Source organism: Mastomys coucha, unplaced genomic scaffold, assembly GCF_008632895.1.
Source record: "Mastomys coucha isolate ucsf_1 unplaced genomic scaffold, UCSF_Mcou_1 pScaffold23, whole genome shotgun sequence".
Taxonomy (NCBI): Eukaryota; Metazoa; Chordata; class Mammalia; order Rodentia; family Muridae; genus Mastomys; species Mastomys coucha.
In genome coordinates, this window is record NW_022196906.1 from 70,912,717 (window position 1) to 70,927,608 (window position 14,892).

A 14,892-nucleotide genomic window follows, 5' to 3' on the forward strand; every position below is an offset into this window, starting at 1 on the left:
AGAAGAAGAAGAAGAAGAAGAAGAAGAAGAAGAGGAAGAAGAAGAAGAAGAAGAAGAGGAAGAAGAAGGAGAAAGATTTATATTTATGAAACTTACAATCTAGAATATAGTTATATATACTTCTTTGCTTAATTATTGTCTGAATTAAAAAGTGGCATTTTGTAGACTGGTGACTATAAATCTGTGTCTTAGCAGATGTTACTCAGTCAGTAGAACACTTGCTTATTGTGACTTGAGTTTGAGCTCTAGAATTGCATAAAGCCATGTGTGGTGGTGCACATCTATAATCTCAGAGTTAGGGAGTAGAGGCAAGAAGATCAGAAGTTTAAGATCATCCTGGTCTGCATGGCAAGTTTAAGTGCCAGACTGAGATAACATGAGTACTTGTCTCAACAACAATGAGTATCTTTATTCAACGATGGAAGGCAGTATCTAAATAAATTCTTGTCTGTATGAATCTATAGATTCATATATTATCTATTTATCTCTATCTATCTTCATCTATATTCTTACCTATTGCTATCTTAAACCAAGAAATCAGAAACAAATATGAATTTTGTGATGTCTTTGAAATCAGAGATTAAAGAATAATATCCTTCAGGAGAGTTAAAGCACATTGTCCACCAGTATATTTACCTAATTATACAAAACCTACAGACATTCCTTTCTGTGCTACACTTGTCAGGGACAAGTGTGTTAAATGTAATTTGCCAATATTCAGATTGACAATTTTTAAACTTAATGAGTTTAAAAAACTTACCTAAATATTTATAGCTTTACATACATAACCCTCACAATGAGGTAAAAGCCATAATTACTCTGATCATAAGGAAGGTTCACTCTATCTTTCTTTTGTCAGACCACCAAAGTACATTTTGTTAGATCCAAGAGGAGAGGTATTGTCAATCTGCAACATTGGCTGGCTCTGTGGCTTACTCTGAAATCCTAGTATTCAAGAGGCCTAGGCAATAATAATATATATGCTGACTCTTGGGGCTGAGGACAGCCTGGGATTTAGAGTAAGTTGTAAGATAGCCTGTGCTAGAAAATGAGTTCAAAGGCTGCCTTGGGCTACAATGAGATCCCATCTCAGATAAAATCCTAATATCTCAAATAATATTTGGTAGACATTTATACTCATAAATAATCAGATGATTATTTCTTTGAGTGCTAAAAATGAGTAACTTTCTTTAAGTAAAGTTTATATTAAGGAACTGAATATTCATTTGCTAGCCAAGGATGTATGAACAAAGTTCTGGGAATTGTAAAGTTTTATAAATATAGGAGAGGTGACAGATCAATCAATAAACATGGATAACAGTGAAGTCCAACAGCAATGAAGTCGGTAGGACACATCCACACTGCATCTTAGAGTGAGCAGTTCAGACACACATAAACCTTGTCTTATTTTCTGTTGGAATTATCTGTCTTTTTATTTTTAAAAACTATGAAGAATACGATCAATTGGAAAACTGATCTGTGCACGGCCACTCATCCTTCACAACACTGCCATTTAGAGAATTCCCAATCATCTTGTACCATTTATGAAGGGTATTTATTTATGACTTCCCAAAGTGATTTGATAGACAAAAGACCAGGGAGAGTTCTTCTTATATGCTATCATTTGATAATTAAAGAAATACTGTTTATTTTTATTAAAATTTAGGGGATAGATTAAAAAATAAGAATCACAGCTAATAAATTAATCTCAAGTAGAAGATACTGTATTCTACAGCCAATGTTTTAAGTTGTGCTAAATGGCATGATAGAGAAGTAGCATTATAAACTATGTTTTTCTATGGTGTGTGGTATTTTGAATTATGGTTGATTTTCTGTTGTTGTTGTTGTTGTTTTTGTATTTTCTGTCAACTTAACATAAGCTAGAGCCATCTGGGAAGAAGGAATCTCAATTGAGAAAATGTCTTTACCACGTTCGCCTATAGGCAAGTCTGTGGACAATTTTCTTAAGTGACTGATGTCAGAGAGTCCAGCTTCTTATGGGCAGGGCCATTCCTTGGCAAATGGCCCTGGGTTGTACAAGCAAGGAGCTGAACAAGCCACGTGTATCAAGCCAGCAAGAAACGCGCCTTCATGGTTCATACCTCAGTTCCTGCTTTCAGGAACTGCCTTAATTTCTTGCTCTGACTTCCTTTGATGATTGACAAGCTATGAGATGCAATTAATTTTTCCTCTCACAAGTTGCTTCTGGTCTTTGTGTTTTTCACAGCAATAGAAAGCAAACAAAGAGAGTTATAATGCCTATGCTGATCTTTAACATTTAATTTGGGCATGAAATTTTAAATTGGCTCATGAACCTATTTAAAGAATGTTAATGTTAATATATGGGATAGCTAATGATTAGATGATCAGCAACTATTTTAAATTCTTTTGCATTCCTCTTGAAAGCAATTAATTATTAGTAATTTGAAACTGAATAGATGAAAAATAAATTAATGGCTTTTATTGTTTGATTATTTTATGGATTATCATCTCAATTCAATATCAATTTATTTTGGCCCTAATAATCATTTTGAGTAACTACCAAATTACTTTCAAATAGTTTTATCAATGATTTTTGAATATTTGTATAAAAACCAGATAATAAAATACTAGAAATAGATATAAATTTTGTGTATTTACATTTTGTTTGTAATTTAAAAATATGTACATTTATCTGATATAAACAACACAACATTCTACTTAATTACATTTATGGATAGGATTCTGTAGTTTGGTAATTTTTTTTTGTTAATGGGTTAATGATGCTTGATTATGTGTGGGGGCTATCATTTATATATATATTTGTATATCCATGAACATATAAATGAAATCCATTGCCAAAATACCTCACAAAATCTTCCCTGGCATTTAAAGAGTAGAAAGTATTTTCTCTAATTGCCCTTTTCATTATCTCAAAGAATGCCCACATTTCAATAGGACTCTTATAGTTGACAGGTACACACTGCTTTCTAATTTGAACACAGAGTGTAATCTCTGTAGGGCTCAGTTTAGTCATAGATTAAGAGACACGGGTCAGGGTATGGGTTGTAGAATGCTTTTCATCAATAACTTACTGTAAAGAAATCATATTACACCCTTCAACTCTCCACCAAAGTCATTCTCTCACGCTGCCCCACAAGCTATTCTTTCTCCCTTGCCTCCTTCTTTTATGAATCAGGCCCCAGTCGTGGAGGTTCTGCTCTGACTTGCATAGCAGGTGTTGCCTCAACAGCTATTTTTGCTATCACAGCACTTGATGGAATTTCCATGCCAGAGTTGATAGTTCTGCTTTTGGCCTGATAAAAGACACCTGTGCCGAGAAATGGAAACCTAGGCCAATGGCTGCCAGCATGAGGTGATTTACATCATCAGTCATGTTTAGGGGTCGGGCTTATGGCTTGTGCCTTTATAAGCCTGCTGCTTTGCAATAAAGTTGAGCCTTGATCAGAACTTTATCTTGGCTCCATTCTTTCGTCCCTGTCCTGTAATTTGCAGACCCCTATTAGAGGTACCTATGTTGACTGGTAGTCACGGGTCGACTACACCCAGTGAGTGGGTTTTTTTTTTTTTTTTACTTCTAGCAGCACATCTTTTCCTTCCCTGGGATACCCATTCCCTGTTCCCAGTTCTTAGAATTGATATTCATCTTTAATGCTTGCTGGAATATTAGCGCATCTTTGTAAACATTTGCCCAGTTGGCCGGGACTAAAGGTGTTATCTCCGTTGTGTCCCTACTACTCGGTCCATCACTCCATTATTCACGCAGTGTTTTGTTTGTCTCTCAGCCTTACTGGAGAATGTGCTCTATTAGGTAAAATGCCTGGCACGCTCTGATGCTCTAGATGTCTTTTGACCATTTAATAAATGGGACATAGACACTTAAGAAAAGTATCCACTTAAGAAAGCTCCAAGTAGGGGCTTTCCACTTGGTTTATTTTTGTCCATTATAGTAAAGGGATATTTTATTAAGAAATTGAAGATAAAAAAAGCAAAAGTATCACAATGTTAGAAAAGAAGAGTAAAACTCATTGAAAAGATATTCAATATCTTAAGTAGTAGGAAATCCAAATTGTAAAATTTTATTTATTATAGTTTTTTTCTAAATTTGCTTTGGCTGTTCTGATTTTTTTCTCTCTTTTCTAAGACTGAGTATCAATACGCAGCCTAGTCTAGCTTAGGATTCAGGATCTATCTCTCTGAGCCTCCCAAGTCACTTGGCTTGATTCATCTTACTAATAAGTGGGACTGCATGTATATTTAACAATCATTCTTTCCTGAGTGTAAATTCTATGAGTATGAGCCGTTCTAATGCAATTATCTAAAAGAGGGCAATTTGTCCCTCTCATGTGTAGTTAGTACATTCCATACTAAAAAGTTTGGTGACCTTTTTGTTATTTTTTTTCCTCTGTCCATATCTGTGTCTCTCCCATGCATGGGTGGGTGTACTCCTATTGCTAGAAGTTTTGAAGCAAAGAATCACATTGCCTTGAAAATCTTGCTTGTTTATACTACTATCACCAGGACTGGGTATGTACAGAAGTATAGCATACAGAGATGAATCCTAATTGATAGAATTATCACTCACTCAGTGAACAGGTGTCTCTTTGATACTGTGATGCTCTAAGAACATCGTTTTAAACTGAAAACAGATCTTTAAAGTATGTGTGTTCTGCTACTCTTTCTACCCCTCATCCTTAGCATTTTTGTTTCTTCCCCCTCATGGGCCCCTTTCTAGAGTCCTGGGATCTGCCTTGCTCTATTTGCACATTCATTCATATTTAAAAAATTAAATGCTAAGATACACACATGAGAGAGCACATGCAGCATTTGTCTTTCTCAGCTTGTGTTTACTTCATGTAATATTTTCTATCTCCATCCATTTTCCCTGAATAGTTTACTTTTATTTATGGTTGGATAAAATTCCATTGTGGTATGCACCACACTTTCCTACATGTCTATGTTGATTATTTTATTTAATATTAGGAATAAAGTAATAATAAACATAGATGCACAGGTATCTCTGAAATAAAATACTGACTCTTTCAGGTTTATGTACAGGAGTGGGAAAACTGGGTTATATATAATCTCTGTATTTAGCTTTTTGGGAAAACTTTTATAATGATTTTAATAAACTGTCAATTTGTAATTTGATTTGTTTCACTGACTAGTTTTTTTTTAAACTTTAAGAGACAACTAAAAATGAGTCATTTTATAAACTCCTCGACTCATTTCACTGTAAAAAAACATGAAAATTAAAAATCATTCATAAAGCACCTCCAAAGGACCTAAATTATTTACGCAAATTGTGTTGTGTTTCAACTTTATTTTCACCCTTTGGCTGGGCTCTTTTGAAAAGATGATAATAAAGTATATAAGAGCAACTCAGCACAGTGATGCTAATCCACCATTTGCAGGTACCATGTCAACGTGAGCACGTGGGGGAAGCCTACTTACCACCCCAACGCTCATCACATACTGTAAAGAGGGTGGTCTTATTGGCTAGGCCAGGGAGCATGCTGCTGCACTCCATGACAATGGCTTGAGGAATCATTATGATGCACGAGACGATCCAGATGACGATGATGCTGTTTCGAGCCCGTTTGGCTGTGCTCTTGAACATCAGAGGGTGACAAATAGCGTACCATCGGTCCAAGGCAATGCAGCTCAATGTAAGAACAGACACAGACACCGACACAGTCTAGAGGGGGAAGAAAGGAACATGATTCACGAGAATTGCTAGGTGTCGGAAAGGGGCCTTGAGAACATCTGCTGCATCAGCAAAGTAGTTACAGCTGAAAGCGGAGCATTCAGGGTAGCCCGCTCCCTGTATTAATTCACATAAATAATTTTCTCGTTAAAAAAAAATGATGAAAGTAGAAATGTAGACGTGCAGGGGGAAACTTGGTATTTCCTTTCGGATGTGACGTAATTGCTTTGAAGCCTTACAGTTTTCTCACACTAAATGCTCAGTTTATCATGTTTGAATAATTCCCATCTTTACGTTGTTTTGCAGCTTTTTACTGACAGTGTAAGTAGTGTTTATTCTCTGAGGAAAATAAATTATATATGAATTTCTTTTGCAACTGAAAATTCTCTTTCAACCAGAATGACATGACATTGTGTATTTTAAACTATCATGTAGGTTCACCCGGTTACATTTTGGTATTGTGGATAAGTCATGGGTATCTTATTTTATATTTGTAAATAAAAAAGAGGGGTACTTCATATCAATTGATTTTCAATATATTGAAACAAATAAAAGTCTATATCCCATGAAAAGAGAATTGTGTATGTGAGTATGTGTGCTATAGTTTACTCACTGACAGAATTAGTAACTTGCTCCAAAAAAACAGGCAGATCCTCCTAGTATAGACTTGTATGTAAATAACAACATCACAGGTGATTCTTCACTTGGGAAATCGAAAGAAATAAACATTTCAACCCTGTTGGTTCCCACATAATTAATGGATGGCCCTGTCTTTAATGCATGATTCTGTTCTGAATAAAACATTGATTAAATGGAATTGTAGAGTTAATTGAGATGCAAAATGCCTAACTCAAGGCTTTCACACATGTGCTGTGTATTTACTATCGTTCATTATACTTTAAAATGACAATATTTATCATAACACTATATTTATCATCTTACTTTCTGGAGATTCTTCAAGAAAGATTACTCATAAATAATATAACTAAGCCCATCAATTTTTCTGGACTCTTGGAGGCTTTCTGTAAGTTAATCTTACGTTGATTACTGTTGAGAAGTTTAGGTGCTGTCAAATTTCTCTTAACAAATTCACTGCTCTCCATGACCCCTTTTCTCTGTGCTTAGGAAGCCAAGGGCCTTAGTCCCCAGGCTCCACTTCCAATGTGGGTAGGACAAGAACATTCTAGATCTGTAGGGCTGCTGTTTTGTGGCTGCTGGGACAGAGCTATGTTTATTTCTTCCAGCAATTAGAAGTGCAAACGTCCATCGAAGCCTCTCAGTTTTTCAGTCTTGTATTCTATTTTTCAGTCACATATTTGCCTGGTGGATGAAATGGAAGCAGCATGGCTCAAAATCAAGTGTTATTTCTTGTATGTGCCACAACTAATAAACTGTAATGGTCAATTCATACAAACTCACTTCAAAGACTGTCATTCAGCTCCAGGAGCAACCTGGATGTGTTGCTTTCTTTGGTGTACATAGGGTGAGGGAGTATACTGGTCTATTTCTAATATGGAAAACTGTTGAATCTGACAGTAGAATCCATTGAGTGGGCTTTGTCAACCAATGATTTATCACAATTTCTATGTCTGTCAATGTCTTAAGATGTGTTATGTCCACTTTATAAGATATTCTTGGTAAATATAAAACTGCATCTTATTATGAGTTATTGTAAATTATTACTTTGTTACTGCTTCTCTCTCTCTCTTCTCTCTCTCTCTCTCTCTCTCTCTCTCTCTCTCTCTCTCTCTCTCTCTCTCTCTCATGTCAGCCTGACATTTGAGAAAGGAATCTAGAACATGGTCATGAACTGTGAATATTGTGAATACAGTTCGTAATATGTGAACTGTGTGTGTGTGTGTGTATGTTTGTATGTATATATACCTCACAACTATGCAAGGCATAAGGTGTTTGATTTACATGGAAACTGTCCTAGAGTTACTTTTGCCATAATGAAACACTGTGAGCAAAAGACATTGGAGAGGGAAGCATTAATTTGGCTTACACTTCACATTGTAGCCTGCCATTGGAGGAACTTAGAACAGGAACTCAAATAGGGCAGGAACCTTGAGGCAGGAACCAGTTCAGAGGCCATGGAGGAGTGCTGCTTACTGGCTTGCTCTGTTTGCTTTCTTATAGAACCCAGAACAAACACCAGCCAAAAAATAGCACCACACACACAATGATCCAGACAGTAGAGAGATTATGTCCTTCACACATAATTCTGGGTATTCCATTCAGAAAGTAAAGCCTGAGGGGACTGATTTTAAATTACATATAGATGTTCCAGAAAGTTCCCAAAGACTCCTGATTAGGCATGAGTGTGGGTGATAGGGCCTAATGGAACAGGAGGTCATAAGATATAACTGGGGCAAACAGTCAAGCCTGTCTGCCTATCCACTGTCAGTCGCCCACTTCCCGTTTGTTTTGCTCTTTTCCTGCCATTTCCTGTGAAGGACCTCTTCTGTACATTGTCTTGTAAAAAAGTACTTTAAAAGAGTTAATTACTCCAATCGGTAGGTGTTATTGGCCACAGAATTGCAAATTATTAAAGATCAAAGAGGTCTCTTTTAAATATTAAGTTGAATTTTTTTCCATTTGTAAGATTCTTAAATAATTTAAGAATTAAATACTACAGTATGTCACTCATGACTCTAAGGTGTATTGTTTTAGAAGAAAACAACATGTAAATCATATAAAATTAATTTAATTAATTGCCAAATACAACCAAATACTCCTGTGTTACTTTGGTACATTGAAAGTGTATTATATACATGCATACAAAATATTTAAGTCACATATTGGGGATAAAAGCAATTAGTGTTAGGCTGTGGGAACTAAGAGAAAAACTACTGGACTTGGACTTGAAAGCACTGTCCTTGTGTCTCTGTGCCTCTGAAATACAGTTGGAGACTGGTTTTGCCACACAGGAATTTCTTGGTGCACTTGCATGCTTCTAAAAAGAGGCTAGAAGCCTTTAATCCCAGCACTTGGGAGGCAGAGGCAGGTGGATTTCTGAGTTCGAGGCCAGCCTGGTCTAAAGAGTGAGTTCCAGGACAGCCAGGGCTATACAGAGAAACCCTGTCTTGAAAAAACCAAAATACCAAACCAAACCAAACCAACTGAACAAATAAACAAACAAAAAACAGAACAAGAGGTTGTTTCCAGACTGTGATCACACATTGGTTTTTTTTTTTTTTTTTTCCCTTGTGGAGATGGATAAGCTGGACACTGTTTATCCAAGAGTCAGAATTTCCCTTTGTCCCTTGACATTTGGAACTTGCTCATAAATTGTGTTAGACGGAAAATTGATGCCAGTGACTTTAAGCACTACCCATGCCAGCATCCCTTGCTGTTAATATTATTTCCTGGATTTTGATTTGGGATCCCTGGAGAATTGGAGGTGCAAGCCACAGCAAGCTCACAGTGTATCGGAGCTAGAACGTACGTTCCTGGCACAGGTGATATTCCACATTGCATCACCCCTCTATCAAAACATAATGTCCAATGAGACAGATTTCATGCAGGTTGTCAGGCAACTAGGGGACATAGGCAGGTGAAACCACCCTGACACCAAGGGGAGCTGACACTTCCTTTTGGATAATTAGTGGAGCTGAGAGAAATGCAGTTTACTGGAAATAACAGGAAGATCCTCAGGTGTTAGAATTTTCTGCTGCTTTTGATTTTTTTTCTAGTTCCTGCATGTGAGTTCATCCATAGCTGTACATTCTTAGTGATTTTTCTCCCTATGATATGATTCTTCTCTATTGTTCATTTGACTATTTCTTCAAAATTTTTGTTAAAGTCCTTTTTGTAATCTACCAATGGTCCTTAGCAGGTGAGCCCTCCAACCTTGTAATACAAAATGTTTGTATGTAGCTTATCATTTCTATGGCATCGTCATGTTTTCTATAAATGATATTTGATGTTTTAAAATATTACTTCTCTTTATAAGAGATCATCAAGGAGCTGTTAAATTAAAAAAAATAAAAAACTAACATTTTGGTTCCAAAGAATAGTTTAAATTATTTTTTTAGTAATGAGTATTTGTGAGCTCTCCCAGTTTTTTTTCATGTGAATCCCATTATCTGTTCGTGCAAGTACTGTGAACACCACCTGGAAAGGTATAGGAAGTAAAGACAAGGGTGCTGAGGACTGTGGGGTGATACAGAGAGACCACCCACCTCTTCTTTCAGCATCTGCTTCCTAAGGGAAACCTAGAGTGCTTTCTCTCACTGACCACTTCCTAAGTGGGACACAGCTCTGAGGCATGTGTTCCTATAGTCACAGGAATCTTTTTTTTAATCAAAGAATTTACATTTATAAATACAATTAGAAGATAATTCCTTTAAAAGTATTTTTATTTGTCAAACAGATACAAAAAGGCTGCACTCACTGTTTACCACTGAGGCATCCTTGGTAAGGGATTCTTACTCTGAATGCATTGCTTTGTAAGATCATGATGTAAAATCACAGAGCCAAGAGACTTATGTAAATGATGTAAATAATCTGCCACAAAGGCTATATGAGGTAGATCTTACTATAATTACCATTTTAGGTAAGTGAGTGCCAGTGCCAAGAGTTTATGTATTTTTTTACTTAAAAGTGTGCCATCTAGAGATGGCAGAACAGACATTCCAAACCAGAAATGACGCCCAAAGTTGCCTTTCTTCGACCCTTAATTTTTCAGGATGAAAAGAAATCATTAAGAAAAACTGATATTCCTGATTATTGAAAAACAAATGTTCATGATTATTGAGCTAGGAATGGTTCCACCATTAGTTTGTTCAAAGCATTTACTTTAATAATGATGAGGACTATGAAATAATGAACAGCATTGTTGCCTCAATTTTATCCAGGCATGATTTCTTCAGTAAATCTTAAGTATTATTGCCCTTACTTTTTTTACTTTCTGAATATCTTTATTTATTTATTTATTTGCTCATTAACTACTTGACCAGACAGTAATGTCTATAATTGAAAACATGTAAAAATAATTCTAAACGGGATCATTAAAAAATTACCTGTAAATAAGGAATGACCTTACAAAGGGACTGTCCAAAGAACCAGGTCTCAGTGATGTCAACAACGAGGGTGGCTGGAAGGCAGGTGATGGTCACAAGCACGTCTGCCAGGGAAAGGTTGACTATGAAGTAGTTGGTGACTGTCCTCATGTGGTGGTTCTTCCACACTGCCACACAGACTGATAGAGAAAGGAAAAGAGATGGGGAATAAACAAAGAGACTAGGAGGTGATGAGGAAAGTCAAGAAAATTAACATGACTATGAAGTCCTACACATGTGCTGAAAACCTATACAGGTGTGTTTAAAGCTGTGTGGTTGTCTGTCCACCTGTTAATCTCTGGGAACTTGGAATCTGTGGTTCAAATGAGTTCATTGACCCAACACCTGAAGTTCCTATTCACAGGGCTGTACTGTTTATCTCTTGAGTTGCATGTGAAGTCAAAGGGCAGCTTCTGATTAATCTTTCTATTCCTTCAGTGCTCAGGATGTAGAAAAACATCAATAGTTCCTGAGCTAGGCTTGGGAGTCAGAAGCAGAGAGACAGAGAGGCAGAGAGGCAGAGAGGCAGAGAGACAGGCAGAGGCAGAGGCAGAGGCAGAGGCAGAGGCAGAGACAGAGGCAGAGGCAGAGGCAGAGGCAGAGAGGCAGAGAGGCAGAGAGGCAGAGAGGCAGAGGCAGAGGCAGAGGCAGAGGCAGAGGCAGAGGCAGAGGCAGAGGCAGAGGCAGAGGCAGGCAGATCTCTTTGAGTTTGAGATTAGTCTGCTTTATACAATGAGGTCCAAGTCAGTCAGGGCTACATAATAAAATTCTGCCAAAATTAAATAAAACATTGATGAGTTGTAGTTGAATGCGGAGAATTAGAATCAGTAGTCTTCAAAAAACAATTGTGATTGCCTCATTCATGACCTTGACCCATGTTTTCCCACAAATTTGCATGGTGGACAACAGAAGAAAATATTAACTATTGGAGAGAAAAACAAACAAACAAACAAAACAGGCTACTACTACCCAATCATTACTCAATCAACTTTTGCCAAATACTTAGTCATGTACTTAGTTCATGTACTTATATTGTACTATTTGGGCAAATCTTACAGGAAGACATCAGGCATATTTGTGTGTGAGAAAATTGAGACAAAGACATTTGCTGGACCTGTCAAGAATTCACACAGTATAAAAAGTAATAAATTCCAAGTGATAATTGTGTCCTTCACCATTTAGTTTGCCTTCATTTTTGAAAATGAGGAGGAGGTTATAATAGAATACATATAATAGGCTCCAATCCTCTATTTATTACTCTCAATGGCCTCTGAACATCACGCTGCAATCTGACCTGGTTGGCCTCCTTACCACACTTTGGAACCTTCCTTCTTTAATGCTGTGCTAGCCTGCTCAGCTGCTTTTTATGGAAAGAATATCAATTACTACACACCATGCCCTCCACCTGTCTGACACATACAAATTTCAAAACCACCAGTTTCAGAATCTATGCCTGCACACAGTGCTAGCTTCATCTGCTAATGAATTGCAGTAAATGGAACTGTGATTGTGTTTCCAGGGTATCCTTAACCTGTTAGGGTTGTCATGGAAATGATGCTGTGATTGGAAACCTTAAGTAGTGGTGTAGAAATAAAATCACCTTGTTAAATTTAAGTGTCTGAGTAAGAACTTATTTTTGACAATCATCTACTGTGGAGAGAATATCTTGTGTATTGTATGGATGCATTGCCTGTCAGCTAGAAAGCTTAGGGCCTTTGGCTAAAGCAGAAAATAGAGGTGGAACATCTGAGGAGGAGAAAGAATTCTGGGATAGAGCCAGGGGGAAGATGTGAAGAGAAGGATGCATGGTACATAAGCACAGATAACCAGCCACATGGCAAAATGTAGGTTAAAATAATTGGGTTATTTTAGTTATGATATAGCCAGATTAGAGCCTAGCTATACAGCCAAGCTAAAAATATATTTTGAGTAGTATATTTGTAAATATATTTTGAGTCTGAGTCTTATTTCTGGGAGGGGCTGGGAGGAAGGAGCAAAGCTTAACTTCTACAAAATGGTACTCAACTGAGAGCAGTTAGAACCCAAGCTTACAGCCTGGAAAGGCCTGGTCAAAACGCAAGAAAAAGTTAGGCTGGCATCTTTAAATAAATTAAACCAACCAACCAACCAACCAACCAACCAACCAACCAACCAACCCCCAAATAGATCAAAGCCAAAGCTTTCCAGAACAGCACAAGACAAACTGATGGGAAGGAAGATCCCTAGCTAAGGAGAAGGAACCTACAGAGAGATATAGAAGGTGGCTTCTATACAAAGAAGCCCCTACTAAATTTAAAGACAGAACACAGTCGTAGGAGCTTCTCCCAAGGGTCGAGTGGACAAGAAAGAGGCAGAACTGGCCAGAACTTCAACAACCTGCCACTAGGATTTTCGTATCTTGACAAAAATATATCCACTAGCTCCTAAGGCTGAAATTGGCTCTCAGCTCCCAATATGTAATTTAAGAAAATATTTATAGTTTGGGAAGTTTAGTTTTTGAATATTTCACATGATCCTTTAACTTCAGCAAGGTGATAGCCAAAACATCAGGTGGCCTTAATTAGGATTTCCGCCAAGGCTTTTGCTTGAAGGTGATACTGCCAAATATGTTATTTTACATAAATACTTAAACATACATATATTAGCAACTGAAAAGCACATTCTTATGATTTATAATGAGAAGAATGGATATTAACTAATATTTCTGGGACTTTTTCATGTATGCTAAACTGTGCAACTTAGACCTAGAAAAGAACATGCAGTTAGTTCTGCTGGCCCCCAAGCCTGTATGGAAGATCTGCCTCGCTTCCTCCTAGCTTTTTGTGGTCGGATGGCAGTCATGGTTGAATCTGCAAACTTTATTTGTGTAGTTGCAGTCTCTGCCTCAGTGGTCACATGGCACTCTCCCTTGTCTAGATCTCTGCATAGTCATCTTCTTACAAGATCATATTCATATGGGGTAACAGGTTCACCCTGGTACAGGTTAACATCATCTTCACAACTTACATCTTCAATGACCCCATTTCCAAAGAGGATCACCTTTGGCATCTGAAAAGATGGCTCAGTGGCTAAAAGTACCAGCTGCTCTTTAAGTGGATCCGGGTTGGATTCTCAGCACCCATGTGGCAGTGGCTTAGAACTGTCTGTAACTCCAGTTCCAGGGGATCTGTGCCCTCTTTTGGCTTCCCCTGACATCAGATATGCATGGTACACAGAAATACATTCAGGAAAAAGGTCATGCACATAAAACAAAAATTTTAAATACATGTATACAAAGGAAGCCATTGTCTCAGACAATAGAGGCCAGGATTTCACTGTATCTTCTGAGTTAAGGGGCAAAATTGAACAGTAGCTATGATGAATTTAAAGTATTTAAAGACCACCGTTATGCCTGTTATTCCAGTCTTTTCCTCTCTGGCTAAATCCTTAAGACTCTCACACATACCCATCATTCTGCATCACTTGCCATTGGCCCCTGTATTATGAAGACATTCCAGGTTATCAATAATTACCCTCAATGAGCCACTATGTAAACGCATGTGCTTCTAGATTTAGTATGTTGAGCAAAGCAGAGGATGAGAGCTATGTTTTCTATTTTAGTGCTATGACATATTGCTATACCTATTGATGAGGACATTGCTCAACCAGTATCAGAGAAGCTTCTTTTTGTAGTGGATGATAATTAACAGAGACCTAAACTAGACAGTGTGCTGAGTGACATATTTTGCAGCACTCATTCCTAAATGGGATGTCTTCATCAAAACCCTCCCATGAAGGCTCAGGGATCTATGTGAAGCAGAGGGAGAAAGACTGTAAGGTAAAGAGATGCTGGATGACTCCAAGGATATAGTATATTCCAGACAAAACAGGTCAACTGAGAGACTGTGGCAGCACAGAGATATGTTGAAGACAGGGACCTAGCACTGAGAGAGGAAGGGAACACTGAATTCCACAACTGACCAAGAAGCCATTTTAATGGGATGACACTGGTTATATCAACCATACTTCCAGTGTAGGTCTATGCTCAGAAGCAATGGGCAAAACAAAACTGTAGATTTGTATTTCTTTTTGGAGTGTGTGTGTGTGTGTGTGTGTGTGTGTGTGTGTGTGTGTGTGTGTTTG

General features: G+C 37.5%; 1 protein-coding gene across 1 annotated transcript in view; it reads right to left on the reverse strand.

The window, feature by feature from the left end:
• The window catches only part of Hcrtr2 (hypocretin receptor 2), a 101,929-nt gene that overhangs the window by 27,072 nt on the left and 59,965 nt on the right, over positions 1–14,892 (reverse strand). The window contains exons 2-3 of the mRNA XM_031344807.1: positions 10,732–10,910; positions 5,455–5,698 (exon numbers count right to left, since the gene is read on the reverse strand). Coding sequence (XP_031200667.1) covers positions 5,455–5,698; positions 10,732–10,910 — 423 coding nt within the window. The remainder of the gene's footprint in view (positions 1–5,454; positions 5,699–10,731; positions 10,911–14,892) is intronic.